Raw genomic sequence first — 18557 nt, 5'->3', positions numbered from 1 at the left:
TCACGGGACCTACAGGTAGCTCTTGCCACTGTTGATGTCAAAGTGCACGAGTCTACCATTAGAAAGAGGCTGCACAAATTTGATCCACATGGGAGGTGTGCCAGGAGGAAACCTTTGCTGTCCAGAAAGAACATCAGGGCAAGACTAAAGTTTGCCAATGAACACCTAGGCAAAGACCAGCACTTCTGGAACAATGTGCTCTGGACAGATGAGTCAAAGGTAGAGCTATTTGGCCACAGTACCAGAAGGCATGTTTGGCGAAAACCAAAGACAGCATTTGACCACAAGAACCTGATACCAACTGTAAAGCATGGTGGTGTTAATATTATGGTTTGGGGCAGCTTTGCTGCATCAGGGCCTGGGCAGCTCACAATCATAGAATCCACGATGAATTCTTCATTGTACCAGAGGGTGCTTGAGGATAATGTGAGGCCATCTGTCGGAAAGTTGAAGCTCAACCGAAGGTGGACCTTGCAACATGACAATGACCCTAAACATACCAGTAAATCTACCAAGGATTGGCTGAAAAGAAAGAAATGGAGGGTTCTGGAATGGACAAGTCAAAGCCTGGATCTAAATCCCATCGAGATGTTGTGGGGGAATTTGAAACGAGCTGTGCATGCAAGAAACCCCTCAAATATCGCACAGCTGAAAGAATTCTGCATGGAGGAGTGGGCAAAAATTTCTCCCAGTCGATGTCAGAGACGGTAGACAGTTCTAAGAAACGCCTACTTGAGGTTGTTTCTGCCAAAGGGGGCAATACCACCTATTAGAGCCAAGGGTGTACTTACTTTTTCCACATGCGAAATTTGCATTTATGTTTATTGAAACTATACAATGGACTACAAAATGTAAATGTTTCATGATATTTGTTATATTATATCACCTTTATCTATCAATATTGTTGAAATGAAGATCAAATAGCTGTATGTTGAAATATGTTGAAAAAGTCAAAACTATACATGGGGTGCACTTACTTTTTCACGTGACTGTATATATATATATATATATATATATATATATATATACTCGGAAGAGTGCCGATGCTAAGTAATGGGAAAAGCCAGCAAAAGTGTCCCACTCCTCTCTCTCCCTCCCCTTATCCCACTCCCCCCTCTTTCCTCTCTCTCCCCCACTTCCCCACTCTCTTCCTCCCCCAATCTCCCCTCGCTCCTCTCCCCCCACTCTCTTCCTCCCCAAACGCCCCTCTCTCCTCTCCCCCCTCCCCCCCACTCCCTCCTCTCCCACTCTCTCTCTCTCCCCTTCCCCCCCCCCCACTCTCTCCCTCCCCCACTCCTTCCCCCACTCCTCACCTTCCCCCACTCTCTCTCTCCCCATTCCCTTCTCCACCACTCTGCTGTCTCTCCCCCACTCCCCTCTCCCTCGTCCCTCCCTCATATCCTGCCCCCCCCCCCCAATTCACCTCTCCCTCCCCTCACATCCCGCTCCCCTCCACTCCCCTCCGCTCACATCCCACTCCCTCCCCCACTCCCCTCTCCCTCCCCTCACATCCCAGAATTTACTTCCTGTTTAATATATATATATATAATATATATATTATTAATTTAATATATATATATATAATGTCGTGTGGGTGGTTCATGAAGCATGAAGCATGAAGCATGGTGGGAAGCATGAAGGATGTCACGCATGCACCTTCGTACATGGTAAAAATAGGAAACCACTTTGAAAGGCTTATGAGACACATAGCATCAGGGAGAGACAATAGATGGCCTTCATCAAATGGCTGAAGCGTGAGTAATACTGTCAGAAATCGATTCACCAATGAAGGAACACGGATTTCAGGTGACAGTTGAAAAAAAAAAACACTCACAAGCACAGAAGCATCTTTAATGTACCCGATTATTGACACGACTTGGGACAAAAGATGTTTTCCATGACGTTCCACTGAAGATGTTTTGGACAGAAATTTGTCATTTTATAAAGATGCTGTCGATAACTCACCTTCTCCTTCGGTAAGACACCATAGGATCTTTAACATCCACGAATTCTGGTAGACAGGACACCCGGCTTACGTCCATCAAATGGATGGCGCACACATTGATGTATCGCCCTGCCGGAAAGACACCAGGGTGGCAGTTTATATCTGGGCCAAGATTTGAACCCAGTCATGTCAACTCAGAAGTGAGTACATTACCTGAAGGCTATCCTATGAGTCCAGGTACACACAATACAGTGTGTCAGGATGAAACCAATTGGATGGATCCATCCTTTGTGTCACGATGAAAGATTGTAATGATAATGATTTGATCATAGTGGTCTTTTTACCTTTGACATGTCACAGGTCTACAAGATCTTTACTAGCTGTTGTTGTTGTTGTTGTTGTTGTTGTTGTTGTTGTTGTTGGGGATCTTTTTGTGGGTCGATTTTTTAAATGTGCACCCATTGGTCAGAAATCTACTGGTCCACACCCACATCTGTGGCTTGACTCCACCCCCATAGCACCGAGACAAAATTATATGGCCGCCATCTTGGTTTTCTGGTGGGCCGAACACATTAGGCCTGTAGGCCTCTGCTGATTGTACACTACCTAGGTTTGCTGCATCAATTTTTCACTGGCTTTGTTTGGGTTTAGTGTTATTCATGATGAGAGACCCCAAATAGTCTAATCATATATCAAATAATAGGAAGGTTTAATCAAGCCCCGTAAGAATTACTGAATGGAAAGGAACAAAATGGAAAGGGAGAAACGCCAACAGCAGAGTATAAGTGAGACTGATGGGGAGTGGGAGAAGGATACATGGGGGTGAAGAAGCTGCGCACAAGCTGAAAGAAACAACAAGTAGAGGAAGGGGAAAGTGGAAAGGAAACAGAAAAGGAACAAATCAACCGACAACTAACAAACAAATAGAGGAAGAGGGAGAGGGGGGAAATCACAATAAATGGAAATGGGGAGTGCTCGAGAATGTGGTTGTTTGGGGTAGAGGAGATCATGAGTGTCGATGGGGGAAAACCTGAGGTCATGGTGAACAGCTCTCTTGAATCCCTGGAGGGGGAAATGGGACTGAACCGACTGTGGAAGTTGATTCCACAGGTGAGAAAAAAGGAACACAGGTGCTATATGAACACAATGATGATTAAAGGCACCGATAAAGACAGCGCTAAATAAACGCATTGGTAGATGAGGGACGAGTGTACGAGTCATCCAGAGACGGAGGGAAGGGCGGAATGGAAAGCAGGCTGGGAGAAAGGTGTTTGGGAGGATTTAACATTTAAAAATTGCCGTTTAAAAAGTTTAAATTGATGGAGAGAGAGAGAAAGGAGGTGGAGAAGAAGAAGAAGAAGGTTTTTGTCATTTATTTAATTTGTATTAAAAGGAAGGCAGAAGGAAGGAGTTAAAGTGAGGGTGGTGAATAATGGCAAAGAGATGAAGGAGACACTGCAAGTGGGAATGGGAAACAGTTGGGAGGGAGCGAGGGGGGTAAATCACTCTGTACTCGTTTTCGGTTTTCATTTATTCGAAATCCAGACTCGGTGGGGTAGTGGTTAGAGCGTCCACTCCGAGTCTGGGAGATCAGCTGTTCAAACCCCAGACCAAACCACACCAACGACTATAAAAATGGTATGCGCTGCTTCCTTGCTTGACATTCAGCATTTAAAAAAAGATAGAGCACGGTTCGACCATAGGTTGAACAACTATAGCACAGGCTTGATGATCATGGTGCCATCCTGCTTTGAAGTTCCTTGTAAGGAAACCCATATTATTAGTAGGGCCTAGTAAGACTGCTGAAGTGTTTCTATCCTAGGAAGACTCAAAAAGAGGAAAGGGAGAGAACCGCACACCCTATATGCTGAGTTCGTTCATAGAGTTTGGAGTGTTGGCGGCAGGTGAAGAAGAAGAGCACACGATGGTGGAAGACCTGTAGACTTGTCCCATATATATTCCCATTAACAGATTAAGACAACAGATAGATGTTCCACATACAGCGTGTTCCAAAAACGACATGGACAACTTTGGTTGTTAATATATTTAGTACCACAAATAACACAACAATAACCTTTATTGTATTTTTGATACAGAAACTCATAAAGTTTTCTTACTTTCAGGTCTGGTAGTTTAATGTAAAAGAAAATGGCGACTCCACAGGAGAAAGCTCAGTGCGTCGAATGTTTCATCGAGACGAGATCCGACACTCAAGTCCAGCGTAAGTTCCGTACGAGGTATGGAAGGAATCTTCCATCACGGAATAGTATCAGAGAGTGCTACAAGAGGTTCAAAAAGGCTGGAAGTTGTCAGAAACAGAAAAGTACCTGTAGACCAAGCACAAGTGCAGCAGCCGTTGACCGAGTGCGTGAATCATTTCAACAAAGTCCCAGAAAATCAATCCGACGCGCATCCAGAGAACTGGGACTACCAACCACCACCGTACACATTATTTTACATAAAACACTGAAGCTTTATGTCTACAAGGTTCAGATTCTACAAGAACTCAAACAAAATGATGCACCCAAACGCAAGGTGTTTGCCTTGGAAATGCTCAGTCACATAGAGGATGACGAAGATTACCTGAAAAAGGTCATGCTCACAGACGAAGCTTGCTTTCATGTATCGGGGAGGTCAACCAGCACACTAAGGATCTGGGGCTCTGAAAATCCCTAGGTGGTCATTGAACACATACGCAACAGCCCAAAAGTCAATGTGTGGTGTGGCCTTCTCCATGACTGATTGGTGGGTTCGTTTTTCTTTGCGGAGGATTAATTGACCTTAATAATTTACATGAACATGTTGGAAGGATTCGCCTTCCCACTGATTGAAGACCTGCAGCCCGATATCATTTTTCAAAAGGACGGCGCTCCCCCTCATTGGGCCTTCGTCGTTCGAGCCATCCTGAATGAAAATTTTCCAGGTTGCTGGATTGGCTGAGACGGACCAACCGCCTGGCTCCCACGATCACCAGACATAACCCCCCTTGAATTTTATCTATGGGGGTTTGTCAATGATTCTGTCTACAACACCAAGATGGCAAACATGCAGGATCTTCGTTCTCGGATCACAGCTCCATGCGCACTGGTGGATGCACACATCCTGAGCCGAACATGGCAATAACTCATGTACCGCCTTGATGTCCTGCGCATGACAAATGGAGCTCACATTGAAGTGTATTGATGGTGTGGACAAAACTTCATGAGATTCTGTATCATATAAACCAAAGGGTATCATTGTATCTTTTGTGGTTCTAAATATGTTAACAACCATGTTTAGATTTCTAAATATGTTAAGTTGGTCAGGTCTTTTTGGAACACCAGGAGATGATATCCTCAGTACCATGACCAATGTTCGCCACTGTCATATTATCTATATCAACCATATATTTTGGGCTTTGATTCCTTTGTGTGCATTGATATGCAGAACAATAGTTAGGAGGTCACTTTATTTTCTATTTCAAACCTCCTTCCTCAGTGTGTTCAATCACACTCTTCTCTCCAGTACTTTGAATCAGCAGGTCATCCTCCATCCCTACCTGTGATATTTTCTCCCCTCTTTACCCTCAGCACTTCCTTTTACCTCTTCCCATCTCATTAAAGGTTGCCATGTTTTACTCTTTAAACTCTCTCCTCCTGTTCATTAATTTGCTTTGTGTCCACCTGTTGTCCCCACCGTCACCTCCCTCTTCCATGAGCCAAGACTTTGCATACATTGATACTCTAATCAAGACCTAATGGTGTAAAATAACAGCTCTGTTTCACGCTAGATCCTTACGTAAAGGTGTCACTAATCTGCGAGGGTCGTCGACTCAAGAAAAAGAAGACTTCGACAAAGAGAAACACGCTGAACCCGGTGTACAACGAGGCGATTGTGTTTGACGTCCCCCCAGAGAGCGTGGAGCAGGTCAGCCTGCTGGTCGCTGTGGTTGATTACGACAGGTATATCAAATGGTATTGTTCCTTCTCACTTCACTCTTATTGCTTTCTTCCTCAGCCGTCAGTAACCATATCATTCACCTGCATCCCACTCCCATCACTGTGAAAGTACCCTGGCAAACAGACAACCCATTCAAATGTTATTTGGGGACCGATAACTCGCAGGTGCTGCAGCATCTTGGAGATTGGCAACTAAATGGAACAGAAATCGCAAAAACTTTTCTGAAATGAAATGTTCAATGTCCATCATCATGTAAATAATTAAAGAATGCATAATCTTTGTCATGATAAATAATTAAAGAATGCATTATCTTTGTCAAGATAAATAATTAAAGAATGCATAATCTTTGTCATGACAAATAATTAAAGAATGCATAATCTTTGTCATGATAAATAATTAAAGAATGCATAATCTTTGTCATGATAAATAATTAATGAATGCATAATCTTTGTCATGATAAATAATTAAAGAATGCATAATCTTTGTCATGATAAATAATTAAAGAATGCATAATCTTTGTCATGATAAATAATTAAAGAATGCATTATCTTTGTCATGATAAATAATTAAAGAATGCATTATCTGTCATGATAAATAATTAAAGAATGCATAATCTTTGTCATGATAAATAATTAAAGAATGCATAATCTTTGTCATGATAAATAATTAAAGAATGCATAATCTTTGTCATGATAAATAATTAAAGAATGCATAATCTTTGTCATGATAAATAATTAAAGAATGCATCATCTTTGTCATGAAAAATAATTAAAGAATGCATAATCTTTGTCATGATAAATAAATTAAAGAATGCATTATCTTTGTCAAGATAAATAATTAAAGAATGCATTATCCTTGTCAAGATAAATAATTAAAGAATGCATAATCTTTGTCATGATAAATAAATTAAAGAATGCATTATCTTTGTCAAGATAAATAATTAAAGAATGCATAATCTTTGTCATGATAAATAATTAAAGAATGCATAATCTTTGTCATGATAAATAATTAAAGAATGCATTATCTGTCATGATAAATAATTAAAGAATGCATAATCTTTGTCATGATAAATAATTAAAGAATGCATAATCTTTGTCATGATAAATAATTAAAGAATGCATAAATCTTTGTCATGATAAATAAAATATTAAAGAATGCATAATCGTTGTCATGATAAATAATTAAAAAATGCATAATCTTTGTCATGATAAATAATTAAAGAATGCATAATCTTTGTCATGATAAATAAATTAAAGAATGCATTATCTTTGTCAAGATAAATAATTAAAGAATGCATTATCTTTGTCAAGATAAATAATTAAAGAATGCATAATCTTTGTCATGATAAATAAATTAAAGAATGCATTATCTTTGTCAAGATAAATAATTAAAGAATGCTTAATCTTTGTCATGATAAATAATTAAAGAATGCATAATATTTGTCATGATAAATAATTAAAGAATGCATAAACTTTGTCATGATAAATAATTAATGAATGCATTATCTTTGTCATGATAAATAATTAAAGAATGCATAATCTTTGTCATGATAAATAATTAAAGAATGCATAATCTTTGTCATGATAAATAATTAAAGAATGCATAATCTTTGTCATGATAAATAATTAAAGAATGCATAATCTTTGTCATGAAAAATAAATAAAGAATGCATAATCTTTGTCATGATAAATAAATTAAAGAATGCATTATCTTTGTCAAGATAAATAATTAAAGAATGCATTATCCTTGTCAAGATAAATAATTAAAGAATGCATAATCTTTGTCATGATAAATAAATTAAAGAATGCATTATCTTTGTCAAGATAAATAATTAAAGAATGCATTATCCTTGTCAAGATAAATAATTAAAGAATGCATAATCTTTGTCATGATAAATAAATTAAAGAATGCATTATCTTTGTCAAGATAAATAATTAAAGAATGCATTATCCTTGTCAAGATAAATAATTAAAGAATGCATAATCTTTGTCATGATAAATAAATTAAAGAATGCATTATCTTTGTCAAGATAAATAATTAAAGAATGCATTATCCTTGTCAAGATAAATAATTAAAGAATGCATAATCTTTGTCATGATAAATAAATTAAAGAATGCATTATCTTTGTCAAGATAAATAATTAAAGAATGCATAATCTTTGTCATGATAAATAATTAAAGAATGCATAATCTTTGTCATGATAAATAATTAAAGAATGCATAATCTTTGTCATGATAAATAATTAAAGAATGCATAATCTTTGTCATGATAAATAATTAAAGAATGCATAAATCCTTGTCATGATAAATAAAATATTAAAGAATGCATAATCATTGTCATGATAAATAATTAAAGAATGCATAATCTTTGTCATGAAAAATAAATAAAGAATGCATAATCTTTGTCATGATAAATAAATTAAAGAATGCATTATCTTTGTCAAGATAAATAATTAAAGAATGCATTATCCTTGTCAAGATAAATAATTAAAGAATGCATAATCTTTGTCATGATAAATAAATTAAAGAATGCATTATCTTTGTCAAGATAAATAATTAAAGAATGCATTATCCTTGTCAAGATAAATAATTAAAGAATGCATAATCTTTGTCATGATAAATAAATTAAAGAATGCATTATCTTTGTCAAGATAAATAATTAAAGAATGCATAATCTTTGTCATGATAAATAATTAAAGAATGCATAATCTTTGTCATGATAAATAATTAAAGAATGCATAATCTTTGTCATGATAAATAATTAAAGAATGCATAAATCCTTGTCATGATAAATAAAATATTAAAGAATGCATAATCATTGTCATGATAAATAATTAAAGAATGCATAATCTTTGTCATGATAAATAATTAAAGAATGCATTATCTTTGTCATGATAAATAATTAAAGAATGCATTATCTTTGTCATGATAAATAATTAAAGAATGCATTATCTTTGTCATGATAAATAATTAAAGAATGCATAATCTTTGTCATGATAAATAATTAAAGAATGCATAATATTTGTCATGATAAATAATTAAAGAATGCATAAACTTTGTCATGATAAATAATTAATGAATGCATTATCTTTGTCATGATGAATAATTAAAGAATGCATAATCTTTGTCATGATAAATAATTAAAGAATGCATAATCTTTGTCATGATAAATAATTAAAGAATGCATAATCTTTGTCATGATAAATAATTAAAGAATGCATTATCTTTATCATGAAAAATAATTAAAGAATGCATAATCTTTGTCATGATAAATAAATTAAAGAATGCATGATCTTTGTCAAGATAAATAATTAAAGAAAGCATTATCTTTGTCAAGATAAATAATTAAAGAATGCATAATCTTTGTCATGATAAATAAATTAAAGAATGCATTATCTTTGTCATGATAAATAATTTAAGAATGCATTATCTTTGTCATGAAAAATAATTAAAGAATGCGCAGAGGTTTCACAATCCCTTCATGAAACCCTCAAACAATAATTATGTGCAACTACAATGGGAATCTTCAGAACATCTCCCTTCGACTAAGGCAAAGCGACTTACTCATATTGTCACCATGGAGCAAATTTATTGTCAACATTATTATAACGAGGGAACATTACCATTGTGTAGATTATAGTTACCTCCTTTAAACTCTGTGTCCAATAAATCTCTACCCACGCCTCTACTAAATATGTATATATATATATACAGACTTGGCATTTAATATGGAATATTTTTTTGTGGGGGTGAACTTACTTTTCAAGATGACTTGCAACCAAAAGTTCATTGGAATTATGTTGAAATTATTCTAGATTTTGTTAATGTGACCTTTAAAAGAAACAAAAACCACATTTGACATTTCGAAACAAATAAATTGATCCTTGAAAGTGATGTAAACTGATATCGAACTCAATTCATGGACAGTACTGTGTTAAACATCTGTACGTTTTCCAGAAGTATCTCTTTATTTTGCACATTAGCCCAAAAAAATTTAAACAAAAACAAAAGTTAAATTACGACTGGAATTACTGACAGTAAAATTACAGTTCAGTACTTTGTGTAACCCCCACGAGCATTCAGGAGAGCATGCACACATTGAGGCATGCTGTTCACGATATTTGCCAAGGTTTGGACAGGAATCGCTTGCCATGCAGTGACAATAGCCTGCTGCAATTCACGCAAAGAGGTCGGCTGCTGATCCAGGTTGTCGATTTGACACGTTGATTCTGCCCACAAGTTCTCTATCGGATTCATATCTGGGGACATGGCAGGCCACTCCATATGCTCTTCACCACGGTCAGCAAGAAAGTGTTGGATCATGTGAGCATGATGAGGCCGTGCATTGTCATCTTGGAAGACAAAGTTTCCTCGAAAGGCTGCACGAGCAAATGGAAGCAATATTTCTTCCGGAATGGCCCTGTACTTGAACTGGTTCAGGTTTCCATTCAGAACAACCAGGTCAGTTTTGCCCCCTGCATGAAAAGCAGCCCAAACGGTCACCCCCACCACCTCCAGCTTGGACTCTTGGCACTATACAATCTTCGGTGTAGGCTTCATGCACTTGTTTGCGCACTCGGACGCGGCCATCTTGACGATCGACCAGAAATCTAGACTCGCCACTGAAGATCACGTGATTCCAGTGTCCTGGCTGCCATTGACAGTGCTCTCTGGCCCACTGCAATCGGCGCTGGTGGTGTTGTCTGGTCAGGCGTGGCTTTCTCAGGGGACGCCTGGCACGATAGCCTGCTTGAACCAGTCGTTGGTTGACTAGCCTTCTGGATACAGGCACATTTGTCAGTTGCTGCCACTCAGCCCTATGCCGATTAGCTGACTTGGTACGGCCATTGCGGACTAACCGGTGCAGCTGGTGATCGTCCCTCCTTGTGGTTCTGCGGGGATGTCCTGGCCTCGGTATTGGAGTAGTGACACCCCTCTGAGCATTTCGTTTGAGGATCTTTGACACCTGACCTTGAGTGATGCCATACTGCAGAGCAATAGCATGCTGTTTCATGCCAGAATTTCGTAAAGCCACCACTCCATGACACAAACAGCATTGTCGAGTTGACGGACCATCTCCAGAGGAAGCGGCAATAACTTTTGTAGACGTGCAGCAGTTGTTTTCCACGAATACAGAACGCAACAACCCTGATACACCCGATTGTGAAGCCAATCGTCAAATGTACCTGTCCGTACTTTTTGTCACGCCACCTGTGATATACTCCTTTTATTGACTTCTTGCTGTGACAGACAATCAGTGACATGGTTCTTCTAACAAATAAATCACCGAAGCATAAAAGAAACTCACCAGATTGATATACTGAGTTCAGAAAGTAAACCCAAGTCAAGAAAAAAAAAATATTCCATATTAAATGCCAAGTCTGTATATACAGTATATGAATCCTGGTCGATCACTGAATTAACACCAGGGAGGTTGACTCAGCGTGTCATCCTTCCCAAGATCGGAAAATTGAGCACCAGTTCACTGGTAGGTAACGTTGAATTATAAACGGAGCATGAGAACAAGAGGGAGAGCAGGGACATCGGGAGATCTGTGGGAGGGAGATGGCTTGGGGGTGTGGGGGGGGGGGGGAACAACATATGGACACTGCAAGGACTTCCAGGAAAGAAGTCGGTATTTCAAAAAAGTGGAATTGGGGTGAATTAACGGAGGTAGAAAATATCAAGGTTTTGGATGGGGGAAGATAAGAGATGGTGGTGAACAGCTGTTTTAAAGACCTGGAGGGAGGAGTGGGATTGAAGAGAGTGAGGGAGTTTGTTCCAGAGGTGGGAGAAAAGAGGAATGAAGGAGTGAAGGTGAGCAGAGAGTCTTGATTTCGGCAGTTTAACCATAAGAGGCTTGCTGGCAGATTTTGTGCGACCTGTAGGAATATTAGGGGGACTGAGCCCAGAGAGAGCTGGAGGAGCAAGGCCGTAGAGGAGTCAGTAGAAGACAGAAAGACCACCTACCTGCCTGCGGTGAGTAAGTGAAAGGCCCTCAGAATCAGCTTCATCACGGGAGATACCAATGATCCTGAAAGCTTTGGTTTCATCCGCGTGAAGCCAAGCGAGGTGTGAGGCAGAGGCACCGGCCCAGAGGGGAGAGCAGTACTCCATTGAGCTGCGGATGAAAGACTTGTATGTGGTGAGGAGCTCAGGTGTGCCAAGGAGGACTTTGCACGACGGAGGATGCCCAGTCGGGCATCCTTAGCTTTCTTATGTTTCTCAATGTTTTTTTGTTTACGTAATTATACGGCAAGACCTGTGCACTCCAGTTCCAGCTGCTACAATGATGTTATATTCTCTCTTGACACTTGCCCTGTTTATGCCATCAGCTCCTTTCCTGCCAATGTTGGCCTGGTGTTGGCTTAGCGGTTAGGGTGCCAGCTTGGGATACCTAGGATCCTGGGTTCGAATCCCGATCAATCCGACTCAGCCTGTCATCCTTCCGAGGTCGGCAAATTGAGTACCAGTTCACTGGTAATTCCCTGTGTGTCACAAGAGGCGACTCACAGGGTTGGCAGCAGGAAGGGCATCCGGCCATAAAACATCGCTTCAAAAAGGGGACCACGGTGCCCGAAAAAGGCTCAACCCCTGCCCCGCGGGGGAAAAATGGACCTCGAAAGGTGGTTCTGTTCTGTTCTCCTTTCCCCCCAATGTCCACTCTCTATCTTCACCCTGTAACTCCTTCTGGCACAAGAGGCAGTTGGTTGCTTGTTCCACACTCATTTTCACAACCTGAAACAAAAAAGAGGAAGTTTTAGCATCAATGACGTCATGACGTCACATGGGACAGTTTTGTTAGCATCAGGAATTATAACTTCACTGAAATAATGATACGTTGAGATAATTTTTACACTTAACCCTTTGAGTCATGAATTATTTTTATGATAAAGTTATGATTGGTTTTTTTTTGCATTATTTTATTTATTTAGGATGTATTTCGCTCACTGAAAGTCATACTACTCCCCAAAATTTTAACCTCAAAGGGTTAAAGTGCTTGGAAAGTGTTCAATTCACCAGATATGAGTAGTTATCAGACATGTTCTAACATTGGGTGCCATCTTTTTCTAACCTCATATCTCGACCCTTCCTGGTCGTCCATGTTTTGGCAACTTTTAATATGTTGTTCTGTTGAACTAATAGAAAAGAAAAATACCATAAAAAGTTTTCTTGGAATTTTTTTGGGGTACGCGGCAGGTTTTCCGTATTTTGACTCGACTAAAATGAGGACGGGCCCAACGCCTAATTTTACTTAGGTCGACACCAGACTCGCACAGAAACACTCCGGACAACCAAGGCGTAGGACAGATGCTGGAGGTAGAGTTTTTCGCACTCTTTCCTTGGAGGGGCCCTGGTAGTAGTAACGTGGTGGTGTGCTGTTCAGGCCCTGGTTGTTGCTGTTCAGGTACACTCAAACTGAACTGAACTGGGCTGTAACTCATTCCACACTCAAACTGAACTGAACCGGGCTGTAACTCATTCCACACTCAAACTGAACTGAACTGGGCTGTAACTCATTCCACACTCAAACTGAACTGAACCGAGCTGGAACTCATTCCACACTCAAACTGAACTGAACCGGGCTGTAACTCATTCCACACTCAAACTGAACTGAACTGAGCTGTAACTCATTCCATACTCAATCTGAACTGAACCGGGCTGGAACTCATTCCATACTCAAACTGAACTGGGCTGTAACTCATTCCACACTCAAACTGAACTGAACCGGGCTGGAACTCATTCCATACTCAATTTGAACTGAACTGGGCTGTAACTCATTCCACACTCAACCTGAACTGAACCGGGCTGAAACTCATTCCACACTCAAACTGAACTGAACCGGGCTGAAACTCATTCCACACTCAAACTGAACTGAACCGAGCTGTAACTCATTCCACACTCAAACTGAACTGAACTGAGCTGGAACTCATTCCATACTCAATCTGAACTGAACCGGGCTGAAACTCATTCCACACTCAACCTGAACTGAACCGTGCTGGAACTCATTCCACACTCAAACTGAACTGAACCGGGCTGGAACTCATTCCACACTCAAACTGAACTGAACCGGGCTGTCACTCATTCCACACTCAACCTGAACTGAACCGAGCTGTAACTCATTCCACACTCAAACTGAACTGAACCGGGCTGAAACTCATTCCACACTCAAACTGAACTGAACCGGGCTGAAACTCATTCCACACTCAAACTGAACTGAACCGAGCTGTAACTCATTCCACACTCAAACTGAACTGAACCGAGCTGGAACTCATTCCATACTCAATCTGAACTAAACCGGGCTGAAACTCATTCCACACTCAACCTGAACTGAACCGTGCTGGAACTCATTCCACACTCAAACTGAACTGAACCGGGCTGGAACTCATTCCACACTCAAACTGAACTGAACCGGGCTGTCACTCATTCCACACTCAACCTGAACTGAACCGGGCTGTAACTCATTCCACACTCAAACTGAACTGAACCGGGCTGAAACTCATTCCACACTCAAACTGAACTGAACCGTGCTGGAACTCATTCCACACTCAAACTGAACTGAACCGGGCTGGAACTCATTCCACACTCAAACTGAACTGAACTGGGCTGTAACTCATTCCACACTCAAACTGAACTGAACCGGGCTGGAACTCATTCCACACTCAAACTGAACTGAACCGGGCTGTAACTCATTCCACACTCAAACTGAACTGAACTGGGCTGTAACTCATTCCACACTCAAACTGAACTGAACCGAGCTGGAGCTCATTCCACACTCAAACTGAACTGAACCGGGCTGTAACTCATTCCACACTCAAACTGAACTGAACTGAGCTGTAACTCATTCCATACTCAATCTGAACTGAACCGGGCTGGAACTCATTCCATACTCAAACTGAACTGGGCTGTAACTCATTCCACACTCAAACTGAACTGAACCGAGCTGGAACTCATTCCACACTCAAACTGAACTGAACTGGGCTGTAACTCATTCCACACTCAAACTGAACGGAACCGAGCTGGAACTCATTCCATACTCAATTTGAACTGAACTGGGCTGTAACTCATTCCACACTCAAACTGAACTGAACCGGGCTGGAACTCATTCCATACTCAATTTGAACTGAACTGGGCTGTAACTCATTCCACACTCAACCTGAACTGAACCGAGCTGTAACTCATTCCACACTCAAACTGAACTGAACCGGGCTGAAACTCATTCCACACTCAAACTGAACTGAACCGAGCTGTAACTCATTCCACACTCAATCTGAACTGAACCGAGCTGGAACTCATTCCATACTCAATCTGAACTGAACCGGGCTGAAACTCATTCCACACTCAACCTGAACTGAACCGTGCTGGAACTCATTCCACACTCAAACTGAACTGAACCGGGCTGGAACTCATTCCACACTCAAACTGAACTGAACCGGGCTGTCACTCATTCCACACTCAACTTGAACTGAACCGAGCTGTAACTCATTCCACACTCAAACTGAACTGAACCGGGCTGAAACTCATTCCACACTCAAACTGAACTGAACCGTGCTGGAACTCATTCCACACTCAAACTGAACTGAACCGGGCTGGAACTCATTCCACACTCAAACTGAACTGAACCGGGCTGTCACTCATTCCACACTCAAACTGAACTGATCCGGGCTGGAACTCATTCCATACTCAATCTGAACTGAACCGGGCTGTAACTCATTCCACACTCAAACTGAACTGAACCGGGCAGTAACACATTCCACACTCAATCTGAACTGAACTGGGCTGGAACTCATTCCACACTCAAACTGAACTGAACCGTGCTGGAACTCATTCCACACTCAAACTGAACTGAACCGGGCAGTAACACATTCCACACTCAATCTGAACTGAACTGGGCTGGAACTCATTCCACACTCAAACTGAACTGAACCGAGCTGGAGCTCATTCCACACTCAAACTGAACTGAACCGGGCTGGAACTCATTCCACACTCAATCTGAACTGAACTGGGCTGGAACTCATTCCACACTCAAACTGAACTGAACCGGGCTGTAACTCATTCCATACTCAATCTGAACTGAACCGGGCTGGAACTCATTCCATACTCAATCTGAACTGAACCGGGCTGTAACTCATTCCACACTCAAACTGAACTGAACCGGGCTGTAACTCATTCCACACTCAAACTGAACTGAACCGGGCTGTAACTCATTCCACACTCCAACTGAACTGAACCGGGCTGGAACTCATTCCATACTCAATCTGAACTGAACCGGGCTGTAACTCATTCCACACTCAAACTGAAGTGAACTGGGCTGTAACTCATTCCACACTCCAACTGAACTGAACCGGGCTGTAACTCATTCCACACTCAAACTGAAGTGAACTGGGCTGTAACTCATTCCACACTCAAACTGAACTGAACTGGGCTGTAACTCATTCCACTTTTATCCCCGCTGGTAATTTGTTTTATAATGCGTGAAACTGCCGGACACGTGCTCTCCTGGCACGGAGTGCTACACGTCACAGCGTCACATGCCACCTGCCCTGCCCTCTCAGACACCATTACTTCGAGAGGGCATGAATATAGAATTAAATTATAGGAGACGAAAGTTTAAAACAAAAAAAACAAAAAAAAAACACAATGGGTGAAAGTGTGAAAATTAAATAAAACGCGGTGCCGAAGAGGAAGAAGCAGTGAAGCTCACGCATTCGGATGCTGGAAGATAATAAGACTTGGAGGGGGGCGGGGGGTCTCTGTACATACGATCCTGGCAGCACCAATCTGAAGCATTACGGGACATCTTATTCTGACATTGACTACCAAATAACTATCTAATTAAACCCTTCAATAACCCCCAAGTCATTTCATTTTGCTAGCAATATATACATATAATTAGAAGTGCAATGGAAGTACTTTATCACCCATTTGAGTCTGGTTCGTTGCCTCTGGACAAGCTTACAAATTAATGGAGCAGTCTAACTGCAATCCAGCAAATCATTAGATATTGTGTGATTTACACATTCAATATGTTCCTTTACGGCCTTCTTGCAACCCTCCACGACCCCGCGCAAACTGCAGGGTTGGATACAACGAGACCATCGGGGTGTGCCGCGCCGGTAATGGAGTCGAGAGGCTCGGGAGAGAACATTGGAATGAAATGTTGGCGTATCCACGCAAACCCATCACCCGCTGGCATTCGCTACAAGAGGTGAGGAACGGTAGACCTCCTCATCGACATTGCCTTCTGAGAGTTTGTGCTCGGCTGAAAGTCGTGGAAATCCTTCGGTGTACCTGCGGAGGTAATAAACCCACACCGGCGGGGCGATCACCTGTGCCAAACGAATTCATCTTCGTGAGATGCTGCCGAGCAGGCTCTTATATTATTGATAGCGATCCATGGGTTCACCGGTTACGACCGTACATACGAATGGTGGACTTTCTCTGTGGGCCCCTATATTTGTTGCAAGGCCCAAAATAAATTATTAATGGCAGTCAGGGTCAGGGACTTCCTGAGCTGCACTATCAGAGGGAGAAAATAAGCTTTATTGAGGTCTTTGGAGCTTTTGCTGTACAGAGTGGATATATATCTGTTGGAGAAGTTGAAACTCTTCCAAATGTTCTCTCTGTGGGGCCTTTAAAGCTTTAAATATCGGGCCCATCTGTGCAATACTGATTAGCTTCACTTACTCAAGAAACGTTGGACGATGCCTCCAAGCTTCTATAGGATGTGACTCCAGACATGTTGGACGATGCCTCCAAGCTTCTGTAGAATGTGACTCCAGACATGTTGGACGATGGCTCCAAGCTTCTGAAGGATGTCACCGGAGACACGTCGAACGATGCCTCCAAGCTTCTGTAGGATGTGACCCCAGACATGTTGGACGATGGCTCCAAGCTTCTGAAGGATGTGACCCCAGAAACGTTGGACGATGCCTCCAAGCTTCTGTAGGATGTAACTCCAGACATGTTGGACGATGCCTCCAAGCTTCTGTAGGATGTAACTCCAGACATGTTGGACGATGCCTCCAAGCTTCTGTAGGATGTGACTCCAGACATGTCAAACGATGCCTCTAAGCTTCTGTAGGATGTCACCCGAGACACTCGAACGATGGCTCTAAGCTTCTATAGGATGTGACTCAAGACATGTTGGACGATGGCTCCAAGCTTCTGTAGAATGTGACTCCACACATGTTGGACGATGCCTCCAAGCTTCTGTAGGATGTGACTCCAGACATGTTGCTCGATGCCTCCAAGCTTCTGTAGGATGTGACTCCAGACATGTTGGACAATGCCTCCACGCTTCTGTAGGATGTGACTCCAGACATGTTGCTCGATGCCTCCAAGGTTCTGTAGGATGTGACTCCAGACATGTTGCACGATGCCTCCAAGCTTCTGTAGGATGTGACTCCAGACATGTTGGACGATGCCTCCAAGCTTCTGTAGGATGTGACTCCAGACATGTTGGACGATGGCTCCAAGGTTCTGTAGGATGTGACTCCAGGCATGTTGCACGATAGCTCCAAGCTTCTGTAGGATGTGACTCCAGACATGTTGCACGATGGCTCCAAGCTTCTGTAGGATGTGACTCCAGACAGTTTGGGCGATGCCTCCAAGCTTCTTTAGGATGTGACCAGACATGTTGGACGATGCCTCCAAGTTTCTGTAGGATGTGA

At 41.3% G+C, this 18557-nt stretch overlaps 1 protein-coding gene across 1 annotated transcript in view; it reads left to right on the top strand.

The window, feature by feature from the left end:
• Positions 1 to 17397, top strand: part of LOC137418691 (synaptotagmin-10-like) — a 72883-nt gene extending 55486 nt beyond the window's left edge. Inside the window, exons 6-8 of the mRNA XM_078783945.1 lie at positions 5715 to 5886; positions 16963 to 17134; positions 17377 to 17397. Coding sequence (XP_078640071.1) covers positions 5715 to 5886; positions 16963 to 17134; positions 17377 to 17397 — 365 coding nt within the window. The remainder of the gene's footprint in view (positions 1 to 5714; positions 5887 to 16962; positions 17135 to 17376) is intronic.
• Positions 17398 to 18557: the final 1160 nt, after the last annotated feature.

Source organism: Myxine glutinosa, chromosome 8, assembly GCF_964187855.1.
Source record: "Myxine glutinosa chromosome 8, kmMyxGlut1.1, whole genome shotgun sequence".
Taxonomy (NCBI): domain Eukaryota; kingdom Metazoa; phylum Chordata; class Myxini; order Myxiniformes; family Myxinidae; genus Myxine; species Myxine glutinosa.
Note: the sequence above shows the minus strand (reverse complement) of the source record. Positions and strands in the feature narration are given on the sequence as shown.